This window comes from Diutina rugosa, assembly GCF_008704595.1.
Source record: "Diutina rugosa strain CBS 613 chromosome Unknown scaffold3_size541584, whole genome shotgun sequence".
Taxonomy (NCBI): domain Eukaryota; kingdom Fungi; phylum Ascomycota; class Pichiomycetes; order Serinales; family Debaryomycetaceae; genus Diutina; species Diutina rugosa.
In genome coordinates, this window is record NW_022995077.1 from 465,802 (window position 1) to 488,962 (window position 23,161).

Consider the following 23,161-nt stretch of genomic DNA (forward strand, 5'->3'; position numbering starts at 1 on the left):
CAGAGGTACCGTCTCCACGTCGGAAACCATGGACCGGTGGCGCGGCGGGGTAGAGGTGCTGGTGCGGTCGCTGTGGTCTTCGTTGGTCGGGTACGGACACACATCCCCGGCGATGAAGAAGGTGTCGATCTCGTTCTGGAGACTGGCGATGATGCTGTTGGAGCTGTCGGACGCCGCCAGCGACTGGTGAGGCGGTGGCGGTGGCGGTACGTCGGGTAATGACGGGGTGGGGTCGTCGTCGTCGCCTATCTCCTTTATGGTAGGCGGCAGCGGCGGGGTATCCTGAGGTGGTGGCGGGGGAGGCCGGGTATGGGGTTTCAATGGTCTTGATTCAGGCGGGGTCGGTGGTGAGGCGGCTGAGGGCGCCTCGATAGTGCTATTTGCCGATACCGAGCGAGACCCGCCGCCGAAGAAGAACTCATCGTCGGAGCCGTCGAGATCAGGCGGTGGTTTGCGGGATAGCCGCTTGGTGCGATTCAGCAGAGGTGACACCAAAGGGGATGGTTGCGGAGACGATTGGGGCGATATCCGGGCGGTTGACCGTGGCTGCTTCGGGGTCGCCGGCGCCATTGGCGCCGCTGCCAGCGGCGGATGCAGCTGAGTAAACGTTTTCAGAGGCACCGATCCCGCTGAGGGGAGCCTCGAGGGTGATTTGGGTAGTGTCAGCGACGATTGGCGAGACAGCAGTGGCGATTTGAGGTGGGTAGACAGTGACAGCGACGGTGCTCGGGGCAGCTTGGGCGCCGGGCGCGACCCCGGGACCGCGAGCGACGACGACTTGTCGCTGTCCCCACCAAATATCGACAGGATGCGGTGGCCAAGGCGCTTGGAGGTGCGCTTCCCGTCCATGGCGCAGAATGATTGTTCGACGGCACCACTTAGTCTTAGGGTTCACGTTCAGAGTGTTTTTTCCAGTTTGCGTGCGTACTGCAGACAGACCCCCCATTTAATCCTCTACGACATCGCGCAGACGCCCTCACACCGGACCAACTATTTAATAGCGGGGGAAGCCCAGATCAACTGACCTAATAGATAAATGGGGGATTTGGAATTTTGAATTAAAATGGTAAAGTATCTTCGTTTTGTGACTACTCCGACTAGTCTGTAATCATTTAGTTTCATTCGAGGGTGAAACATGCCATTACATCAGCGGACGATTGTCGCTGGCAGTCTCGTCAACTTAGACGAGGACAATGGCCCCAAGGAACGCCAGGGAATGCGCGTTCTCGAGCCAGACACACGCGAGTGGTTAACAGATTAGGGGTTATGCTCGACGATATGGCTTCTGGTAGATTAATGGACCGTGGAGACGGTCGTGTCAGCCTTGAGACAATATGGATGCAAGCATCTGAGTGATCAATTGACTTGTCTATGGAACTTATCGTCAAGTTCTGGCGTTGCCGAGAGACAATTGGATTGTTTGAGCGTGTTGTAGGGTGGCGTGTCCCTTTGGAACCCGAGGGGCTTGTGCCGTGCTCGTCTAATTCTGTGAGTGGTATAAAAATGCCTTGAAGTAACCCTGGAAATTTGGTTGTCTTGCTAATGGAGAAAGCATCTGACAAAACTATGGGTGTGATGACCTCCACTGAACCCGAAATGGCTAAGGCCACGGAAACTGAGACCGTGTCTACCGCTGAGTCGTCCAAGCCTCGAGCGACTTTGAAGCCTAAGGCCACTGATAATGTGAAGGAAGCCAGTGAATCTGAATCCGATGACGCTGAAGCTGAGCCCAGATCGCCTGTCTCTGAACCCGAATCGAAGACGCCTGAAGCTGACTCGAAATTGCCTGAACCCGCTGCCACTGAGGAGACTATGAAGCCAGCCGGAGCCGAGTCTGGGGCTAATGATGGTACTGACAGAGATGCAATCATGGCTGATGCCCAGGTGGAAGAGCCCAACACTGGTGAAGTTGTGTCTGAGGATATGACGGCAGTGGAAGAAGGCTCGGAAACGAAGACTACTACTTCTGACACCACCGACGACCAGACTATCGGCGACGAAGCCACTGCAATTGACATCGCCATCGTCGTTGAAGCTGACGTCGATGGAGGTGACGACGACGAAGGTGACACTGTTGGTGACACCGTTGATGCTTCTGCTGACACTCCTACTGACACTATTGCTGAAGCCCCTGCTGAAGCTGGTATCGAAGACAAGCTGAATGAAGAAAAAGAAGAATCTGCTTTTAAGCCTAAAGACGACGTTGGCAACAGCGACGAAGCGGCTGCAGTTGAGCCCTCGTCTTCTGTGAACGTCGAATGAACGAATTCTCTCAAATTTGGTGCCCAGTTATTCTCCCGAGTTATCTTTTTTTTTTTTTTCTATTTTCGGTTTTATTTTTGTATCCGTTGTGCTAGTTTAAGTTAGTTAGTTTTAGTGAAAGTATTGTGCGGTCATTTTTTTGTGGTAGACTATTGATCTGTTCAAGATACAGATATGCAATTGGACCCGCTGGTGTGGGTTTGATAACCGTGACAAAAGCAATGGACAAGAGTGTCTGTTGGGATAATGGAGAAGTTTCTGAACTTGCAAAAAGTAGGTCCTACCCGGATTCGAACCGGGGTTGTTCGGATCAAAACCGAAAGTGATAACCACTACACTATAGAACCGAATTACGAATTTTTGAAAACAGCTCTTCTGAATCGCACATGTTGTCATTGGGATTTTGAATTTTGCGATATCAAAGCGTACAGCTAGTATAGTTTGCCCTGAGATATAAAAATTAGGTTAGCTGCACTATAAGTGTCGCCCAAGGCAAGTATCCCCGCCTAGTCCTCTCACAAGCGATGGCAAAATTTTGCAAAATCAATGTTAACAGTAATGGCAGTGTAACCACTGCTTTGGTCACTTAAAGTGATGTGGGGTTGCTTCTGAAGATGAAATGGTTAAAGTTAACGTTGTTCATGATGATTCAAGATCCTGAAGCACCGTTGCATGTGCTCATACCGTCCGCCATTGATCCGGACCGGACTCAGTGGCAGTGAGATCAAGTCAGACGTAGCATCCATCCCAACCCACAATCATCACCTCCATTGCGAGCAAACCATGCTCGATTTGGTATACTTTCAAACTCATGGCATGATATGATGCCAACCACCACGAAGTCCACAAAATGGCTGATAACTGGTGGTAGTCGGAGCCCATCAAAACTCACATCATTTGAAACAATCAAGTCGAGAAAGGACAACAACAACTGCCGTTGAATATGATCTTTAGTCAGCTGCACAACGTATATCTCCAGGTTTCCTCATTGTTTTTGGAGGCAATGACTTGTGCAATTTCAGCAACAATCACACTTTTAACAAAACCAAACTCATCAACTAACACACACTCTCTCTGAATTCCTCACAGCAAGCGTCCAGTCTCCCACTTGTTGATAAATATCTTCTAAGGGAAGCGAAAGATCCACGTGTGTCGGTGGAATCATCGATTGTACCCCGCATTTTACATCGTCATGGCGACATACACATGAACCTAAATAGAGACATAATACGTGGATTAAGCAGACAATAATAGACACAAGAGAAATGTCGACAAGCCAACGAACTCCACACTTCGCCAATCGCTTGCTGACAACTCCAAAAACTACTCATTCGCCACGCAGTCTTTACACGCTTCGGCTTTAGCGGAACCAGCCACACACGCTCCGGCCTTATCGGAACCAGCCACACACGCTTGCCCCTCAGTCTCCTTCTTCTCAGTACCAGTAGTCAAACCCGTAGTGGGATACAGCGAGATGTGGTGGCCCACTTGGGCGCCGATCTCGTTTTTGATGAGCTGTTTGAGGAATTTAGCATCGGGGAACCCCAGGTGCCAGTAAGGCTCAGTCATCGTTTCCCCGTATTTCGCGGCAAGCTCGGGTTTATTGAATTTGCGTTTGTATAGGGGCTTCTTCGTATCAGTGTCTGTAGTGAGATACACGCCAAACACCCCGGGGGAATCGTACACGGGGACCAACGTGATCGCTCCAAGACTGCCGTCAAACGTCTGTAAGAGCTCCTGGAGGTACCACACCGCCCGCTGCTGCCATTTGCACTTGGCGCAGTACTCAATGGTTACTTGCGGAAGCAGCATTAGGGGCCCCTAGATCAAAGGGAGCCGCACTATCGGCCGCGAGCGAAGGTGGATGACCATGGCCAGGGTCCCGCAACCGAAAATAATAATGTGATTTGCCGTGACTCCTAACGGTGTGGGTGGGGATGATGATGATGATGATGATGATGCTGTGTATTTCTAAACTATGACAACTCCGATCTATGCAGCTGGAATCTAGGTTTCTAATGGCGGTTCGTATTCATGAAGTCGTCACTTAAAAAGTCGTGCGGGGTAAACGGGGTCTTGGACTCCATCATCTTCTTCAGCACCAGTGAGTAAGTGCCGATCAACAGGGGGATGAGGGTAGGGTCGTGAGGGAAGGCTGCTTTATGCAGAGTCGATTCAAGGGCCAGGCGCGGCTCGTGGTAGCTATAAGTAGTTACCGAACGAGACACGTAGTGCGACGGTGGGGGGCTAGTGGTGTAGTTAGCCCACGAATTGCGGTGTCCAATCCACTTAGGGACCACGGGAGCTGGTGCTAACAACAGTGTCGTTTCCAGAGGGCACAGGTCTTCGACGGCAGGAGCCTGCACTTCAAACGGGTACCAGTCACTAGTATTCAGCGATACTGGCTGCGGTGCTGCCACGTAATGGTCGAATTGATGGATCTGGTAGCCAGCGACAAGGGCTAGCATAAGCGAGATGATTGTCATCACTGAAAATGCTATAGGCGACGGCAAGCCGAACCCTTCGGCTACGAGCCACGAGGCTCTGGAAACGACCAGTAAAAGCACAAACGTCACCAGCATATCCAGCACCAGTTGAAGCACTTGGTTGCGACGTATTTGAAGGGCCCACGCAAGCACATGGCACCCTGCCCATAACCATACGAGTACCGTTATGGGGGCGTCACGATCTTGTAATAGTCCAGGATACACAGGAGCCGCTTGTACTCGTGAAGCAAACACCACTGACGCCACCACCGGCGACACTTTAGTCACGATATTTGAGTGATTCATCTTAAACCACTGGGCGACAAGCCCCGCATCAACAATGCAAAGATAGACGAAAAAAGCCACCACAAACAACGGTGCCTGACTTTCAATGGCTGCAATGAGGGCAAAGGCGTCGCCCATAAGCCAGAGACGGAAGAACCACGGCGAGATGCCAGCTACCAGCGAGGTTGTGTGGCTCTTATACCACTGAGACAACGGGGCGATAATCCCCGTGGCCATCAGCACCACCGCTGCCGCCAATGCAATTTCCACGCTCATGGTTGCGGTGTGTCCATTATTTGTGAAATGGTCAATTTGTAGGTCTAGGGGACGAGGGAGATGGGCATCTTTATATACGGCTGGTGTGGAAGCGGGGAGTCACTGGTGCGGGTGTTTTTGTGGCATGTGTGGAAAAATAAATCGGCACCGCTTGCAGAAATGAGAGGAGGGCAGAGGAGAGGCAACCGGTGATTTCTGGGGCAATTTCCACCAGAAAGCAACCAGACGGGATTCCTATGGATTCTAGAACAAAGGCAAAGCTTCTGGAGGTGGTAGAGCCAATCCAAACCGCTGTTGCCGGTGTTATCGTCGAGCTTATCTCTCAGGCGTGACGGATGTGCGATGCAGTTTCACTCGCCCGACATTATTATTGTGGAACAATAGGCCGAGAGATCATCACGACGACAGCGAATTACAATTCCACCGCCAGCACCCTGTAACCACGTCGACAACGAGTCCCTTCGCGGGAGCAGTGACGTTGTGAAGATTAAGGTGAATCATGAGGTATAGTGAAAATTTGAGATCCGTTGGATCCGAAATTTCCCCTCAATGGCATGATTAATTTACTCTGACAGTAATTCTTCGCTAATCAGGTTTACGCTGGTAACCACGTAGTTCGAGTGCATGCACTCATTTTTTTTTTTTCGACCAGCGTGGGGTCAGTCAGGTCGGTCGCCCCCTATTATTTCTCCGACATTATGACTAATTATTCCAGTGGTGGTGATGAGTGGTTATCCCCATGTGATACGAATTTTTTCTTTGATGAAGGCTTAGGTGTAAGAGGCGATATTACCTACAGTGTCGCGATGAGTCACATATTTCGTAATTGCACACTCATTCTTCCGGTGAGTGAATGAAGACAAAAGCGTTCGCACCGTTTCTTACCGCTCACAGGAAAAAGTGTGTGAAATCGTGGGAAGGAATTGGAATTAAGCCGCACGAAAAATCGCGGGTGCGCTCCGTGATATACACCACCGCACAAGAAAGGCAATGGAGCTTCTACCGGAGGGCCAAAAGAACACCACCGAGGTGTTGTTTGAGGACCAGAAGAAGATTAACAAGTTCTCGCTGCTTATAAGCAACAAGGACGAGTTGGAAGCTCAGCTAGCGCTGCTCAAACTGGAAAAGGAGTACTGTGGCGACTTGGAGCTTGAACTCGAGTTATTGGACGAAGACGACAAAGTACAGTACAAAGTCGGCGACGCCTTTGTTTTCTTGAAAGTGGAGAGCGCCGTGAAGCGAATTGAGGCCGAAAACGAACGTCTTGACGCCAAAATCGACGAGATCGACGGCGAGATCGACGCCATCGACACCCAGTTGCTGGAGTTGAAGGAGCAATTATACGCCAAGTTCGGCAACAACATCAACTTGGAGCGCTAATCACATTCCTAAGCAAAAATCATATCCTGTATTTATACAACGTCTACAACATCAAAATGGCATAACTAAAGTTCGTTTATGTTTGGTTTGACCAGAGCTTTTGAGACTTCTTGTCTACGGCTCTTCGAGCTTGATGTAGGACTCCCACGACATGCTCTCGTAGTCTTCAGGCTCGAGCGGCGGGGCAGCGACGTGGTGCTGGGGCAACCGCCGCGAGCTGTTGCGGATGTGGCCGAACCCCATGAGGCGCCCGGCTTTTAACCGCAATTGCGAGAGCACCTGGACGTAGCCCTTCTTCACGGTGAGTCTCGTCACTTTTAGGCGAGGGGAGGGGGGTCAGCCGAGAGGCGGTGGCGACAAGCGTATCAGTGTAGGCGTGGTCGGGGGAATGGCAACGGTAGGTTCACTTGGCAAATTGAAAGAAGGACCAAGTGGTGTGGGTGGGATATGGCGGGGGGTTCGGCTGCTTATAAAACCCCCTAAAGGTCTAGATCACCCCTAGTGTGCCACTATCATCTTCTAACGGGGGCGTGGCTCGTAACGACATGTATTACAACTATGTACGGTTAGTCACACCCACAGCAGCTAACTATATCACTCTCGCTTAGCGCTACCGCTGGCGGAGCTAAACATAGCCTCCGCGGGATATATGTGACACCGCACGATCTCGCGTACGCTTGCTCCTACGTGAAAGTCAGACAACGGTTGCCGCCCTCCGTTGCTATTCTACTAATTTCCGTTTCCTTATGATCAGTTCAATTAAATGATAATAGGGGTTTAATTCGCTCGATGCACCGAATAAGGGGCACCCCCGTTTAGTGCTGCCTCCTTGCCGAAGCTTCCTGAGATAGCAGCCCCTGAGAAATGAGCAGAGAGAAAAACGCCTGTATAATAGATAAGCACCGCCGGATGAATCAGCGGCGCTATATGAATATTGCGCGCAGGTCTAGACTTTAGCTCCGCTAGGCGCCGGGCCGAGGACAATGGCGAGGCGCTGGCAGTGTGGTGTTTGCTACGTCCGCGATAGGGGGTGCGCCTCAGACTAAACGGTAGCTAGCGGTGTAATTGTACGCAGGGCGGGCTATTTTTGGTAGCAAAAATGATCTCTTTTTCTTATGTTACACACGTCAATGCTCTGACCGTCGTCATTAATTATACAGCGTTCACTTAGAGGGGGATATACGGGGGAGGGGACGATTTTACTCGGCATCGCTGTCCTCGTACTCGGGAATCTCGTCATCATTAGCAGCGGGCCGCAGGCGTTTTGCCGGCGGCTCGGCGGCGGGGGCCGCTGCCAGCGGCTCGGGGCGCTTGTGCGGGTGGGGAGCCGAGTTACCACCCCCAGGGGCGGGGTGGCGGTTACGCCACGAGCGCCGGATCACGGCACACATGTCGATCACCTCCTTCTCCTTGACCCCGTCCTTGATCGAGTTGAGGATTTTCTCCACCACCGTCACGTGATTGCCGTTGCGCTTGTCGTTGCGGAACCGCATCATCTCCCACCGTCCAGGGTGGGTCTGGCTCTTGATGCACTCCATGATGCGCCCCTGAAGCGGTTGGTTGAGCGCTTTAAGCCGTTCCCAGTCGCTGTCGGTGAGCTCGAGCTCGGTGAAGTTGCTGTGGATGTTGCCGCCCTCCCACACCTTTAAGTGGATGAGGTTAGGTTTCAGGTCGTAGTCGGTGTAGGTGGAATCAGGGTCTTTTTCGTCCTTGTCGGGATCTTGGGCTTTATTCCACACAAACTCCACTTTGAAGTCAATAGTGTTTTCGTCGGCCGGTTTCCACTTGAGTAAAGTGGGGTCGGTGCCGAACTTGTAGGCCAGCTCGGCACAGGTGAAGATAAGCCCGTCGGACTCGTGAAAAAGGCGGTCTTTCATCGCTAACACTTCGTCAGCATGATAAGCGGAAAGCATCTGTTTCACGCTCACTTTAAACGGGAACAGTGGCAGCCCTACAATCTGGGGGTGCCGGAGCTTGAACTTGTCGAACGGCTTCTGGAAATGTTGCACCAAGTGGCCCAATCGCAGCGTCAACGGCTTCTCCACGAGTCGCATTCCGTTCATGACAAGAGCATCGAAAATACAGTAGCGGAGATAGGGCTCGGACACGTTCTTGTTTTCCAATACCAACTCGCCATCGAGTAGGGTGCCGTGGTGGTAGGTTTTGCGGTCGTCGGTCTCGTCGACGGACGAGGGGAAGTGGATGTTGGGGATGTGCCAGAACTCGTTCTCTCTGGTTATGAGGAACACGCCTTCGCCCTTCTCGGGATCGTTGATGATGAACAAAAGACACCGCAACCCGTCGGTCTTCTCACACACAAAGTAGTCCCGCTTCAAAAGGAACTCGCCAAAGTGTTTCCGCTCAAACAGCACCGGCTGCGACCCGGCGAAGTTGACGTTGGTGCGCCCGAGAAGCTCCGCCACCAAGTACTGGAGCTCCCGCGTGTCGTCCTTGCCGAGCTTCGTCCCAGGGATCTGCGGGATGTCCCTTTCCTCGAGTTGTATCATGGCGCTGGTGACGATAGCGCGCGCGGTCGCGGAACTAAAACAAAGAGACGTGACTCCGTGACAGAAACCACAAGGCAAACAGTGAAGGCCACTATCGAAGTGAGTTACCAAATACGTTATTTGAAGACTTAAGTGGATTACACGTGACTCATTATTCGCATATATCATGAGATTGTCGCCTCAAATCGTGGGCGATGCCCCCAAAGTGCTCACTCCCGAAGGCGAGCTTGCCCTAATATTGAGGCTGCTCCAGCTCACCGACCTCGAGGATATCGGCGTCACCCGAGACCAGTACGACGTCATCGACCTCACGTCAAATTTGGTACTGGTGGTGGACAATTTCCCCCCTCACTTCCGCCGGCTATCGACGTTGTTGCTTGCCAATAACCCCATCGTTGAGATTGCAAATAACCAGCACTTCCCCAGCATCCACCTGCTTCTGCTAGCCAATACCAAGCTCACGTCGCTTAAGCTGTTACACAATAAGTTCCCTAATCTCCAGTACCTCGTGCTTTCCGGGAGCCCTATCCCTCCGAGTTACCACCTTCTTGCGGTATGGATGTTTCCCACATTAAAGTACCTTGACCATAATCCCGTGACGGCCAAACAGCGAGCTGAGGCCCTTGAGAAGTATGGCGACCCTGAAAACCCGAAACCAACCGTATACCAAGATCTAAATGCCGTGGTTGACCATATCCCTGAAACTAGTGGCTCTACGGGAGTGGCGCGAGCGGTGGTGAAAAAGCTTACTCCCGCCGAGAGGAAACTACTTTTGGCACGGCTTCTGCTGGCAGATACCATTGATGAAATTGATGCCATTGAAGCAGCATTATATCAAGGGTCGGTGGATGCTGGCGATGAGGCGGCGTGAGCTATTCGCTCGGACTGCACAGTACGTTCAAGTTTCCGGGCTCGCAACGGAAACATTTCCCGCGATGGCTATCAATTCGCAGCGAACACCCACCACCACCACCACCACCGCCACAGGCAAGAGTTTAACATTAAAGCACTATTTGAGTTTGCCTAAATGATGGGGTTAGTCAACTAACTCGAGTTACTCTTTATTTATATTAATTTTGGCGTATTTCCGCCAGGACCCCTTTTTCACCAGCAGCCACTATTCCACTAATTTATTATATTCGACTACAAACACATAAATACCGACACATCAACGTCAATCATTCCCATTACTAATAGCGTGTGGCCTGGCTATTGCTTTAGGGGCACCCTCGGCCAAGAGATACACAAAAATCTAGTGCCTTACTCCCCACCCTTAACGGCCTATCCAGCCTCGTAAACCAAAGTCTAAACCACTCATTCTACTGCTTTCATCACCATATGGCTTCGCCGGCCAAGAATCTCGTCCGACAATCTCCCGTGGCGTTACTGCATGTACTCCTCCTTTGTCGTCTGAAATTTAGGGCTTGGGACTGTCCACAATAACCAACCAGCAAAATTTGCCAGCGGCACAAAATTCGAGGAAACTGATCACTAACCGTCTGTAACACCTAGTAACATTTATACATGATCCTCTATAGAGTCACTAGTCGTTTATTTCACTCGTAATCCATCCCGGGTACGACCTCCTATAGCAGACACCCGCCCGCGAATTTTTCCTCTTCATGACCCCTGCCACCCGTCCCAAACGGAAGGCAGCGACGAATAAGAGCTATACCTACGACGATCCGGGGCTCCACGATGCGTTGCTGGCGGCAAAACCGGCGAAACCGCTCCCGCCGCTGACGAATGGCACCACGCCCGGGTCGAGTCACCGCAAGCGCAAGGGGGCCGTGGTGCTGCCAACGAAGCCAGTGATGAACTGGCAGCCTCCCGAACAGCCGACGGACCACTTCAGCAACCGGTTGGACTTGTCGGGAGCCTATGTCGACGTCGACAAGCAGCGGTTGGTGTGTCCCCAGCATGATGAGCCCCTCCCGGAACTGCCGTGGATAAAGCCTTCAAAGCGCCCGTTTACTCTCGACAAAGGCGACTATATCTATATGGTGCTGGAGCCTCCTGGAGAGCCCTACTATATCGGCCGAATCATGGCGTTCTCCCCGAAACTGCCTCATCTCAAATCAGAGCATGGCAAACGCGCCCCCGCCAAGGAGTTCCAGTTCCGTATCCAGTGGTTCTATCGCCCGAGGGACATCCTGAAACTGACGTCAGACCTGAGACTTCTCTTTGCTCTGATGCACACCGATTGTTGTCCTCTTAGTAGTTACAGAGGTAAAGTGGTGGTGAAGCACAAACTGGAGATTGAGGACTCTGGCAAATCCCAAAAGGGTCAAGCGAACCGGGCCCTGACGCCGCTGGCGGCGTTGGACCACTACGCGCTGTTCCCCCTGCATTTCTACTTCGATAAGTTGTTTGACCGGTATATGATCAAGTTCTATGATGTGTTGGCTACCGCTCAATTACTCGATGTGGGGAAATCTGAGGGGCTGCCCCTGGCAAGCTACGTCGAGGCTTTACACAAACGGTTTGCCTACGTGTTCTGTGAGACGCTGAGGACAAAACTGCTATTGGAGGTGTTGTCTCTGGCACTGAACAATTGTGAGGCGTGTGGTGGGTTCTGCGATCGAAACGACGACGTGGTGGTGTGTGGTGAGTGCGATAAACACTTCCACATGTACTGTCTTGACCCTCCATTAGTGAAGAAGCCGCTGCGTGGGTTTAGCTGGACGTGTGCCAAATGTACCCGTCACCAGCGATTAGCCCACCATGCTAAGCGATTACTCATGCTTTCTGCCGATAATAAGCTGCTGAACGAAGACGATTTGGTGCTGGAACTTAGTGCCCTCGAGCCAGCACCGCCTCAGAATGATCTACCACTACTGCTGCGGCTGGAGACTCCCGTCGACCATGTCCCCGTATATGAAGCCAAGGCCCGTGAGTTCTTAGCTCAGGATAGTGAGAACTCCTTCAACCAGCGACGGCTCCAGGAAGAGTGGCTGATGCGGTATTTGGGGATGCACGCTCGCCTTGAAGATGGGGTGGACGTCGACGACCGTAACCCTTATCCTCGAGCTCTGACCCGTCTCGGAGGACGTCACCAGGCAAGCTTGGTGCCTGAATGCAACGACCACCCTGTGGTGTACTATGACCGCAAAACCACGGCAAAGCCAAAGAAAACGGGAGGACGGCGGAAGAATAAGGCCGAAGAGGAAGAACTTAAGCCGTTACCGGTACCTGAAGAATACGCGGATACTCCACCGAGCCAGTACCCCGAATGGCTTCAACCTCGTCCCAAGGGGTATATTGAGCGAGGCGTTGACGATGGTGACGGAGAAACGTGTACACTTTTATGGAAGTCGCTGGAGCTCGATTTGCAGGACAATTTCGCCGCCCACGACGCCTATGTCGGTGAGTGTGCTGCCGTAGCGAAGAAGCTAGGTCTCCTGGAGAACTCGCCTAATTTCTGCGACTTTGTCACCCGTCTGTGGATGGAGTGTGAAGGGCTGTTGCCTAAGGCTCTTAAGAGAGTTAAAGCAGTCACTTTAACTGATCTCCAAGAGCCTCAATTCACTCCGGAAGAAGTGAAACGGTTCGAACAGGGGGTGACCAAGTACGGCCTGGAGTTGTACCCCGTCTCCAAGATGCTCAAAAGTCAGCCCACATCGATGGTGGTGAGGTACTACTACTTATGGAAGAAGACCCCCAACGGGCGCCGTATTTGGGGTGGGTTTGAAGGCCGTCGCCATAAGAAGCTCCAAAACGTCGTCAGTGAAGAGAAAGCAGCCACCACTGCCAATACTACTAAAAATAAGGGGGACGAGCTTGCTGACCCTGACGATGATCTGGGCTACGACGAACAAAAGACAGTCACGTGTGCCATGCAGTGCAAACACTGTGGTACCAATCGGCTGACGAAGTGGTTCCGCGTCACTGGAGGTGGTGCCTCTACTGTTGAGGGTAGTCGTAAAAAAGGGCCAGTATTTGGTCTTTGTCGCCGGTGTGCTCGTCTCTGGAGACGGTACGCCGTGATGTGGGAAGACCCTGAAGAGATTGAGCTACGCCTGCAAAAGCTTAGTAAGCGTCGCGTGGAGCCAGAGCTTGCTGCTGATCTGGCCGCCATCCTAGCCCACGGTCCCGAAACCGCTGATGAGATTCAGTCCGATCTGCCTCTGAAATCACAATCGTCGCAAGCGTCAAAGGCGAGCTCAGTGGAACCGGTGGCTAAGGCTAAAGCGGTGTCTAAGAGGTCTCAACGAGCCCGGTCCCGTAAGAGAACAGCCCCTTCGCCTGAACCTACTGAACTGGCAGAGCCTGAAGCTACTCCGGACCCGTTACCTCCACCGACTCCTGAACCGGAACTTGATGCTAGCCCAGTGAAAAAGGAGAAGATGGTAACAGTGAAAGTGAAAGCCGAGTCTGAAACCGAGCCACGCCACAAGGCTAAGCGGGCTAAATTACCCGAGGTTCCTCTTGACATTACTGAACGCAACTTTTTGGTCAATCCCAACTACAAGGAGCCCCTGGCGGAGCCTAATATTCTCAGAATGATCCAGGAAGGTGATGCGTCGGCGGAGGATATCGCTGCTGGTCTCGCCCACTGGAAAATCACCCAGAAGATGTTGGATACTGCCCACTTGAACCTGCTTTCCCTTCCTGAAGGCGTGGAGATCGCCATCCCGTCACTGGATGTTAACGTTTGTCAATTCTGCCAGATACAAGCCGAACCTAAGGAGTTGCTTATTTGCCTGTTGTGTCGCGTAAGTGTCCACCCTCTGTGTGCCGGTTTGCTGATGCCAGACAAGCTTCCCAAGCCTGTGTACGAGTGGATCTGCGATGGGTGCACTAACGACATCAAGCCCTTCCAGCTGCCCCATTACACATGCTGTTTGTGCCACAAGGAAGACGAGACAAAGGCATTGCTCAAACCAGTGGTCGACTCTGGTCGCTGGTGCCACGTGGACTGTCTCGTGTACGCTTCGACTAAGGTGATGTGGCGACCACCGCCTCCTAGTCTTCTCTCCAAAAGACGACCCACGCGCGCTGAACTCAAGAAGGCCACAAACGTCACCGATTCCATCACACCTGTGGTGGTGGTCGATCTGGTGACGCTGGTGCTTGTGGCTAACCATGACCGCAAATGTAGCCTTTGTCACAAGGTTAACGGGACCTTGGTCACTTGTGAATTCGACGGGTGTGACTTTTGCGTCCATCCAACATGCGCTAAGGGCGATTCGAGATTTGCCTTGGGGTTCGTCGTCGACCCTACGTCACCTGAGACTCAGGGCTCCGTGAGGGTAGAACCCGAGTCTGCGGATAGCAGCGACGGCACTACACCAACAAAGGACGACAGCACCACCCCTGAAGCAAAAACGACCTCCGCTGCTGTCTCTATCGGGAAATTACGGCCGGCTCTTTGTTGTCGCGATCATGGCGATAAAGAAGTGTTCTCATGGCGGCACAAGGGCCGCCGAAGTGCCAACTCGGGGCCAGCTCGCCCGTTGATCCAGTTGTTTTGGGAAGACACCTCGAAGCTCGTTACTAAGTTGACTGGGGCCCAGGCTCGTCTGGCACAATACATCGACAACTACCTTGCATTCCATAAGAAGTCGACTGGATTTGACACGAACGTGGGCACTGGCAACACCTGTGCTAAATGCAGCACCACCATCAGTCCCATTTGGTTTGGCACCGACGAAAAGGTGTGCTTGCGTTGTCACCATGGCGTTAAAGCCGAAGAGTTGGGCGATCAACTTAAGAAGACTTTATTGCAGCCGTTGCTGGGGGAGAACTATGGCATCATGGACGATAACGATAGAGTGACGGCTCCGGTTCCTCAGCAAAGCTGAATCATTCACGCGTTTACCAAACTCTTCAGTCAGAGACTCTTGCATAGAAATCATACACTAGATATACTCCACGGCTGACGTAGTTGATTATCACTTGTCTTAGCAGCCATAACGGTTAGATCCCTCTGTGTTCCCTTAACTGTTGTTTCCATCAACTTCGACGACAACGAAATAAAATTGGAAGTATAGCTAGAGATTTGCCAACCAATGTAACCCTTTATTCAAAATAAGCGAGCGTTTATTGAGTTGATGAAAGATTAGGCGGTTGCTTCATCATGGCCAATTTTGATGTTGCCTAATGGTGGAGTTTCAGCGAAAGTTGCACTTGAATGAGTGGTTTTTCTAGACTAACAGTGCAGCACCTCAGCATTAGAGAGTGTGCTTCTGCACAAACAAATTGTCTTTAATTTCTGAAAGCTTTTTTGGTTCAAGAATTCGCGTCAGATTGAACTCTTACCAAAACGCATGAGTCCAGCAACGCATGCGTTGATAAGTCATTTGAACACTGCCGCCAATCATGGATTCACTAATAAAGTATCATCTTACTAGGACGATCAAACAACTTCTTTGGGTCATAACTCTCACGACGACTCATTTTTCCCTCCCGAAACTTTATCTTCATGACGACTAGGCACAACAATGTATGTAATCGGCACCATGAGAAGCCTTAAAAATCCATTCTGCTCACTATGACACGCGGATTATCGCTCAGCATATTGTCAATGGGTTTTTGACCAATTAAAATCGGTTTTCTTGAAATGTTAGGTGGTGCAAGTGATGATTGTGCATTTGGGATTTCTTGTTGAGCCATACACACGACGATATTTGTTGGCAAATGGAGGCTTTTGAAATCCGGCTGAATGCTGAATGATTGACACACTGGCATAAATTGGCAAGTTCACGGACGTGTGATGTCTTGTGTGCTCGATGCAATCAACTGAGTCGGAGGAATGAAACCCAATAACTCCGTTCAATACCCTGATATGACCAATTTCAACGACAACTCAACACAAGGAAATTCTTAATCATCGTGTTCCAGGCATAGTTGTCCCCGAATTATAACCTCGGCTATCATCTCGTGGTATTTCCCTTGTGATCCTGGCGTTGATCCTTTTGTGAAACTTGGTGCATTGACCTACCTCTGAAATAACATGATCAATCTTGGGGGATCGCCGGGTCGTCAGCGTGGTGAAATGTCACTATGGAAATGGTGCCCAGGCCAAAGTGATGAATGATTACTCTTGAACCAGCTTCATGGTGATTTCAGGCCACAGCACATTAATACTAGGTGCCGGTTTTGTGTGACTATGGTGCGGCAAGGTGTAAAACCTTAAAATTTTCCCTGACATTGTGACCCAATTCACTTCGCTGATAAATCGGCTCGCTTTCGACAAACGTACGAGTGGCTTGAGTTCACTTGCTTGGGGTCGAGCTACACAAAAATGGATACAGTTTCCGAAACTTTCAATTGCAATCAGCCACACCAGCCGATTGCCAAATTTAAGGTCGCAAGGCAACTTTCAGAGTGCATGATACGATGATAACCGTAACTAATCCCACGTTCGACGTCCCAAAAGCTCTATGCGTTCATCAAGTGAAACAATTCGTTATGTATCAGCAACGAATCAACACCGGTATGTATGATGCTTGGGGGCTAAATCGCCTTGCTTCTGTCTTCTGGGTTTATTGACTTATTACACGCTTCAATCAATTATGGTTGTATGAAGGAAAGTTGAAGCACCGCGGTATTTTCAACCCCGTGAAAATATAATGGTCCATTGAGTTTGAGTATAGTTGTGACTAGTGACAAACGGGAAAATCAGCACAAATCAACCGGTGCCCTCACTACCCGAAGCAGCCGTCAAAAAGCATGGCGAGATAACTTTTACGATCGATTAGAGTACGAAATGCCGCTAGAACCTCGGAACAATATACATGCATTAGGATTTACCGATGTGGTGGCAGCTGCCCAATAGGTGACTGTCACTCGGGAAGCAGCTAAGGAGACCGCCACAATTGGCAGCAGCGTCGCTAGGACAATGTGAAACGTGGATGGTACCGATCCGTGCCAATTAGACAAATCCAGCTTAATCCCGGTAGCGGTGGTTAAGCCTTCGGAGGCTTTGTGCTGCGTACCGACGCACAAAAAGCCTCACTAACGACGCTCATGGACAGATAAAATTCCCCGGCCCAATAAGCACACGACATAATGGTGCTATATTGGACACAAATCCCCCATGATCGGTGGTCAAGTATTCGCCGTATATCCCTCGCTGGACTAGATTGTACGCAAATACGGCGTTTTGCCCGTGGGCAAATGCAGACGGATGCTTGCCACTGTTCGGTGGGACACGAGAAGTCTGGAACGGAACAATATGCTCGGCGTGATCGTCGGTCCGCATGCAACCCATGACTACGTGGGAGCACCGACGCCCCCGCTGGATTATTTTGTACGCCCCATTACACGGTTAGTAAGGCACACGCACCACGACATCGTCCGCGGGATAGGCCTGGGTGCTTTGGACAGGCTTGTCTCACCTGTCTGCTTACTCGAACACGAGGATAAACGACGGCCCAGACGCAGACGAACGGGTCTGCCAGATGACGGATTAGCCACCGCGAGCATTCACGGGGGGGAGACATTAATGCGGTTCCGCTCGTGCTACATACAAAGCCTCGTCCGCCTTTACTCGCCACCTCTTGCCCAGAAGCATCTGGCAACCGCTTCGACAAGATATGACGCCGCCAGCGCAGGCAGATGCCTGAGTAAACAATGCTGCGGGGAGGCGAAACCACCCTCTCCACATGTAAGCGAACAAAGAAATTTCCACGCACTTTCATTACGTGTACCAGCCCTGATGGTGGCGTATGATTGCTGCTCCCTAATTGAGCGCACTGCCACTGGTCGAAAAAAACGAAAGATATTTTTTCGTAGCTGGCCACCGATGGGATACACCCCGTGCTTATGAACAGGAACAGGGATCCCGACGACATAATTAGCAAAGTCGCCACAAAAGCTAATTTTTATTTCCCCCCAGTTGCAAGTTTGGAGAACTACCGGAAAAACATGAACCTGCTTGCAACATGGAGATCAGGTACGCGAAAGTTATAATTAGACCGGAGAACTTTATCGGTGTTTTGTGGTACAGACAAAACCAACCTAGCACTAGACACATCGGTCGTAGAGGCGACTGTGTAATGTTCGAAGTTCTTGTGGATGATGCTGGGAGCTCGGGGCTTTGATCGTCTTGGGGTGATATCACGCTTACATAAGGTAGAGAAAAACTTGCCGCTTCGGGCGCTCCTCGAAAAATTGCTGCAATTGATGCATAATATTATGTACCAGTTATGACTAGATTTGCAACCAGAGGCGGGTCATTCAGCCATTTGCTTTACGGGGGCTCGGGAACCCGTCGAGGCTTAACATGTATAGCGTTCGGGGCGAATTACACATGGTCTAGATCCCCTGAGTCATAAACTTCATCACTCCTCTTCGCCAGCTTCAATCTCATACCTCTGTCGCCTGACTGGAGCTGAGAATAGCGTCATATTGCAATGCTTTTGGTCTGTTTATTCGATAATGTTTAAGGTGTTCGCTTGATGATTCGTTTCTTATACGAGAGCCGTGGAGATATTGAGTGACTTGTGGAGCGGGGACCTAATAAAATACCAACAAGCGAATGAAACCCGTGAACATAAACAAAAATATGTTGAACAGGTTGCCGTGCGTGTTCTTTATCTTCTCATTTATGGGAAACCTGAAAAATCGCCTTGGGTGACCCCTCCAACTGATATCTCAAATGTATTCAACTTCTGAGCAAGAATCTCGGGAATAAATCTGGACAAGCAATCAAATTTGGCGACGGCTTAATTGTTCCTTTTTCTGAAAAATTTCCACATGAGCTGTATCATTTTTTGTCGAAGTTGTGCAATCTCTTTGATGTGTTTCGAACTTGAAGACATTATTTCCACGCAGTAAACATATTCATCAGGAGTGCAACACGATTGTAACACACTGTATAAATTTCCATGGAACCCTCATAATAGATTAGTAGTATTTTGGATACATCCTAGTTGCCATTGCGCTCGACATACACCAAATTGTGGCGAAATATATGTTTCCTCCTTTAAAATCGTTGAATATGACAATAATTGGGCCCGGTAAGAAGCTGCAAAATTGAAGAAGTTGATTTCGAAACAGCCTAAGCAGTTTCATCAACTTGGTATCTGCTGTTACACCAAGTCTGAAAAGACCAGCGTAGCTTTTGGAATTTGTCAAACGACAAGCGCTGATGGGAACCCCTTCGAGTACTCTGTAAACCATCCTTAAGCAATGATAGTCAAATTAACTGTAGTGACCAAGTTTTCAATTGGATCCACGTCACATTAGGGTCATAATCAACGCCGTTCTTCTTAGAGAGAACGCTTTTCGCAGACTCTATCATCAAAAATTGGGCTGGTGGCAGACACCTAAGTGCTACCGATCTGAGTCAACAATATTCAGCCACGTCAGATGTGTTTAAGACATGGTTTGACAAATTTTTAGCATCCGTCGACGATTTTTAAGGATCGCATCATTTTGTGGGCTGTAATTTTACTAAAATCCCTATAACCGCGGAGCCTAACGGGTTGGTGTAGAGTGGACTAACGTGAACCCCTATATTATCAGACATCTAGCACCACTGACATCCTACTACAATTGAATCATTGGCTCCCCAGGGTGCCAGTCTCCTCCAGCAATGTGTGCGGGGAGGTACATATCTGGTGGTTCGAGGTGACGCGCAGCCCCCTGATCGAGGGAGTTTCCAGAGGAGGCGAGGCATGGGCGTTTGGGGGAGCCAGCGCCGCGTGGGTAGCCAAGGAAAGTAGAGCCTACGGCAAACGTAAAGATAGTCGATACAACCCTAAATGCTAGTTCACATTTTCGATCAAGCTTGCCGTGGCGGGTATAATTATTTAACGCGCCCCCGGCAAGAAGAGCGCGAAATATTATTTTCGCTGGCGGTGGCGAGTATTTTCCCAGCCGGCGGCAAACATGCCTCCTACCTGCCGGGGCCCCGCTGTAGAGTGACCAACCGTGCGTCGGGTCGACAAAGGTCGACATGGGTTGTCGGGATGATCTACACTTATAGTAAATAAATAAAGTTGACCCCGAGACAATGCCGTTATTTCCTCGTTGGCGGGAGCAATAAGGGCGCTCGCGGCGCCTAAAATCCTCACTCGGAGACCGGGGAGGGGTATCGCCGAGTATTATGGTGGCGACGGGGCATTGACGACGTCAAACCGACGCGATGGAAGCACGTGCTCCGCCTGCCAATCATCGTGGGCGAAGGAGAGGGTGACGGCAACGATACTCGGTCCGACGAGGCTTTGAACTTTACGTAATATGCCCGGTACGCCACCCGATTTTCACGTGTATGCGGTCACGTGACCATAGTCATATGACTTAAATCACCTGACTCGCGTCACCTGACGTATGTTTTTCCGCTGATGTCAGCCGTGACGTTATCGCGGTCACTCACATAAAGCGTCTCCCTATATACACCAACACACTATGAGTACTCCTGTGGTCGAAGACACGCAAATCGTCCCCGGCGAAGGCCTTGGTAGCATTCTTAAACTCGGGCACCTGCTTTTCGAGGTGATCACCGAGCTCAATCGCGCCAACTACCGCCTCCAGATCAACTACTCCGACAACGCCGCCGAGTACCTGCGGCGGCCGATCCAGGTCGAATTGGTCGAGTACGGGATCAGGCTCACGTTTAACCACCAAGTCTTAGAGCTTGTTGAAGTTTCGCTTGGCTCCGAGCCGCCACAGAAGCCGTTTAGGGTGGTATACAATGGGCTCACTTTGAATGACGTGGACACCTACGACGCAGGCGAGTCGCCGCCGGCGCTGGTGCTGGCGCTGGCGCTGGCGCTGGACGCGAGCGATACGCTAGCGCCGTCGCCGCCGCGGCGCCAGGCGCACCAGCGGGCAACGTTGAAGCAGATTTACAATAAGATCTTTGGTCCCACTTATCCGGGTGATTTGACGAACAAGGGTCAATCGTACGTGCTTCTGTACCCTGGTGTTGCTCTTCGTTTTTCTGTGGGTCTGATGATTCCGAAACTGGCACGTCAAAACAAGATGGATAGCCACCAGCTCCTCCAATTGCTCCTTAACCACCAGCTGGACGTGGTGTGTGAAGGGCTCGCCGTGTTCTCGAAGAACGGGCGCTGGAACGCCCTTGAGAAGCTTGAGAACCGCGCCGCTCGTTGCGATGTTGACTTAGACAGTGGTAAAGTGGTAGTGACGCGAGTGCTGGACACTCCCGTCACTATTACCATTGGCGAAACAACACAGCAGCAAGTGGTGGAGATGTTGGGCCCACCGGACGACTACTTCAACAAGTACGACCTGAGAATGCAGATCCACGGCACGCCGGCGCCGCCAGGAACCACTCATAAATTCCACAATTACTTCCGGTGGGGGCTAGACGTCCTCTACGAGATCGGAGCAATGAAAACGGCGCCCACCGTGCTCAAAATCGTGCTCCACAACGGCGGCATCACCGAGCTGTTGGCGTTTGGCCGCTGGAACGGGTGCGAGTGGCAGATCAGCAGCCGCCACTTGGACGCGCCATTAACCTCAGAGATGCTCCACGACGACCTCCCCAAAGTGATCCGCGACTCGCCTCCCGTGCTTTTAGACCGCACCGAGCTGGAGTTCGTCGACCGCGACGTCGATATCGTCGAGGTGGTGCCCACCTCAAGCGTGTTTGGCCACGACCTGGTCGACGACAAGATCGGCACCTGGGGCCAGCTGAAGTTGTATGGTTTCCACCGCAGCATCGTCGAGGTGATGAACGCCAACGGGTGCGTCCTGCTGGTGACAGTTTTTTGATTACTCGTTCTCGTTACTCGTTTCATTCTCCATTGCTCTACTCATTGTCTACATCCAGATATAGCCATTGTTCTCATGTACGATGCATCGCCGCCCCCGCACCTCTACCTCTTTGTCAGCTTCGTCAGCGCCAGCGCCAGCGCCTTCGTCAGCTTCGTCCGGCGCAGAAAGATCAGCGAGATGTCGGAGAACACCATCGTGCTTTTCAGCACGGTGTCGTCGCCGTCGCTGCTTGTCGCCGACGCCTTCTGGCGCTTGCGCGCCAACTTCGCCAGCATCTTGTGGTTGAACGCCACCACCTTCGCCATGTTGCGGTTGTAGCTGTAGTTGATGTCGCCCTTCGATTTGTCGACTTTCGTCTCTTCCTTCTCGTTGCCCAAAACGTGGTTGTCGGTCTCCATCTGGCTGAGGAGCTTCTGCTGGGTCTGGTACAGCACGCTGTGGGAGTAGAAGTTCATGGTGTGGTTTAGGGATTATCCTTGTGTCGAGGGGATATCAAACCTTAAATATCCTACGCCCCTAATTTCAAACGGGAGGCCGACGATAATGGCACCTTTCCTGCCCCCGACCCCATTATTCGCCACCACACAATGGCGCCCGACGCGCGCTGTTTCGCCCCCAGCGGTGGTCGCGGCGCAATTGTCGCCCCTTACGTCGACGACTCGACCACTGATAAGGCCATGGTTTCCATGGTAGTTGTTGTTGTCAGCGCTTATTCTCCAGCGGTTAGAGTTAGCGACGACGTTAGAGTTAGCGCGGTGGAGGGGAGGCGGGGGTGGTACAGCCGCCCCAGATATAGATCTGCGGCCGGCTTTGTTATGGGTCGCGCACGTGCGGGGACAGCGCACCGGCAAAACCGCCAGGCGTCGACCCATACTAGCCAGTGGTGGCAGCGACGGGATAAACACTAAGCGGAAAAGAAGCTATACCATCTAAACCGCTTGAGTGATGTCACGTGACCACTAAGGAGTGGTCGCACTGACCATCACCAACCGCCTCTCACCCCCTATGCTCCACCTCGAGGTTATGACCTGTAGACGCTGGCGCCGATACGAACGAGATCGTCCAGACTCTGGGCGCACCCGGCCAGCTTTGTGTCGTCTTAGGCAAGAGGGTTGCTCACGGCACTTGGGTCGACGTTGCCGGCGCAACCGGGCGACAACTCCGGGGCGGCGTGCGAAAACGAGGACCTATGTGGCGATTAATCAGGTAATCGAGGAATTCCAGGCGAACGGGGCCCTGACACATCCAGCAATAGCAGGTGAGAAAAAGGGA

At 51.5% G+C, this 23,161-nt stretch overlaps 10 protein-coding genes across 10 annotated transcripts in view; 5 read left to right on the forward strand and 5 right to left on the reverse strand. All coding sequences in view use genetic code 12, as the record gives it.

Annotated features, from left to right (window-relative positions):
- Positions 1-849, reverse strand: part of DIURU_000862 (uncharacterized protein) — a gene marked incomplete at both ends in the record, with an annotated part of 2,220 nt that extends 1,371 nt beyond the window's left edge. Inside the window, one exon of the mRNA XM_034159157.1 lies at positions 1-849. This exon is cut by the window's left edge and continues 1,371 nt beyond it. Within this exon, the coding sequence (XP_034014529.1) occupies positions 1-849 (849 nt within the window).
- Positions 850-1,542: 693 nt separating this feature from the next.
- DIURU_000863 (uncharacterized protein) lies at positions 1,543-2,262 on the forward strand (the record flags this gene model as incomplete). The annotated part of the gene is made up of 1 exon (XM_034159158.1): positions 1,543-2,262. One exon carries the CDS (start codon positions 1,543-1,545, stop codon positions 2,260-2,262), a length of 720 nt encoding a protein of 239 aa, XP_034014530.1.
- Positions 2,263-3,585: 1,323 nt separating this feature from the next.
- DIURU_000864 (uncharacterized protein) lies at positions 3,586-4,074 on the reverse strand (the record flags this gene model as incomplete). The annotated part of the gene is made up of 1 exon (XM_034159159.1): positions 3,586-4,074. One exon carries the CDS (start codon positions 4,072-4,074, stop codon positions 3,586-3,588), a length of 489 nt encoding a protein of 162 aa, XP_034014531.1.
- Positions 4,075-4,277: 203 nt separating this feature from the next.
- DIURU_000865 (PQ-loop repeat-containing protein) lies at positions 4,278-5,309 on the reverse strand (the record flags this gene model as incomplete). The annotated part of the gene is made up of 1 exon (XM_034159160.1): positions 4,278-5,309. One exon carries the CDS (start codon positions 5,307-5,309, stop codon positions 4,278-4,280), a length of 1,032 nt encoding a protein of 343 aa, XP_034014532.1.
- A 990-nt stretch (positions 5,310-6,299) lies between these two features.
- DIURU_000866 (tubulin-binding prefolding complex subunit) lies at positions 6,300-6,689 on the forward strand (the record flags this gene model as incomplete). The annotated part of the gene is made up of 1 exon (XM_034159161.1): positions 6,300-6,689. The coding sequence occupies one exon, from the start codon at positions 6,300-6,302 to the stop codon at positions 6,687-6,689; it is 390 nt and encodes a 129-aa protein (XP_034014533.1).
- A 1,199-nt stretch (positions 6,690-7,888) lies between these two features.
- CGT1 (mRNA guanylyltransferase) lies at positions 7,889-9,196 on the reverse strand (the record flags this gene model as incomplete). Its single annotated transcript, XM_034159162.1, has 1 exon — positions 7,889-9,196. The coding sequence occupies one exon, from the start codon at positions 9,194-9,196 to the stop codon at positions 7,889-7,891; it is 1,308 nt and encodes a 435-aa protein (XP_034014534.1).
- A 166-nt stretch (positions 9,197-9,362) lies between these two features.
- On the forward strand, positions 9,363-10,067 carry LEA1 (U2 snRNP complex subunit; the record flags this gene model as incomplete). Its single annotated transcript, XM_034159163.1, has 1 exon — positions 9,363-10,067. One exon carries the CDS (start codon positions 9,363-9,365, stop codon positions 10,065-10,067), a length of 705 nt encoding a protein of 234 aa, XP_034014535.1.
- Positions 10,068-10,818: 751 nt separating this feature from the next.
- Positions 10,819-15,000, forward strand: DIURU_000869 (DNA-binding E3 ubiquitin-protein ligase; the record flags this gene model as incomplete). The annotated part of the gene is made up of 1 exon (XM_034159164.1): positions 10,819-15,000. One exon carries the CDS (start codon positions 10,819-10,821, stop codon positions 14,998-15,000), a length of 4,182 nt encoding a protein of 1,393 aa, XP_034014536.1.
- Positions 15,001-20,554: 5,554 nt separating this feature from the next.
- On the forward strand, positions 20,555-21,886 carry DIURU_000870 (uncharacterized protein; the record flags this gene model as incomplete). Its single annotated transcript, XM_034159166.1, has 1 exon — positions 20,555-21,886. The coding sequence occupies one exon, from the start codon at positions 20,555-20,557 to the stop codon at positions 21,884-21,886; it is 1,332 nt and encodes a 443-aa protein (XP_034014537.1).
- Positions 21,887-21,990: 104 nt separating this feature from the next.
- On the reverse strand, positions 21,991-22,344 carry DIURU_000871 (uncharacterized protein; the record flags this gene model as incomplete). The annotated part of the gene is made up of 1 exon (XM_034159167.1): positions 21,991-22,344. The coding sequence occupies one exon, from the start codon at positions 22,342-22,344 to the stop codon at positions 21,991-21,993; it is 354 nt and encodes a 117-aa protein (XP_034014538.1).
- Positions 22,345-23,161: the final 817 nt, after the last annotated feature.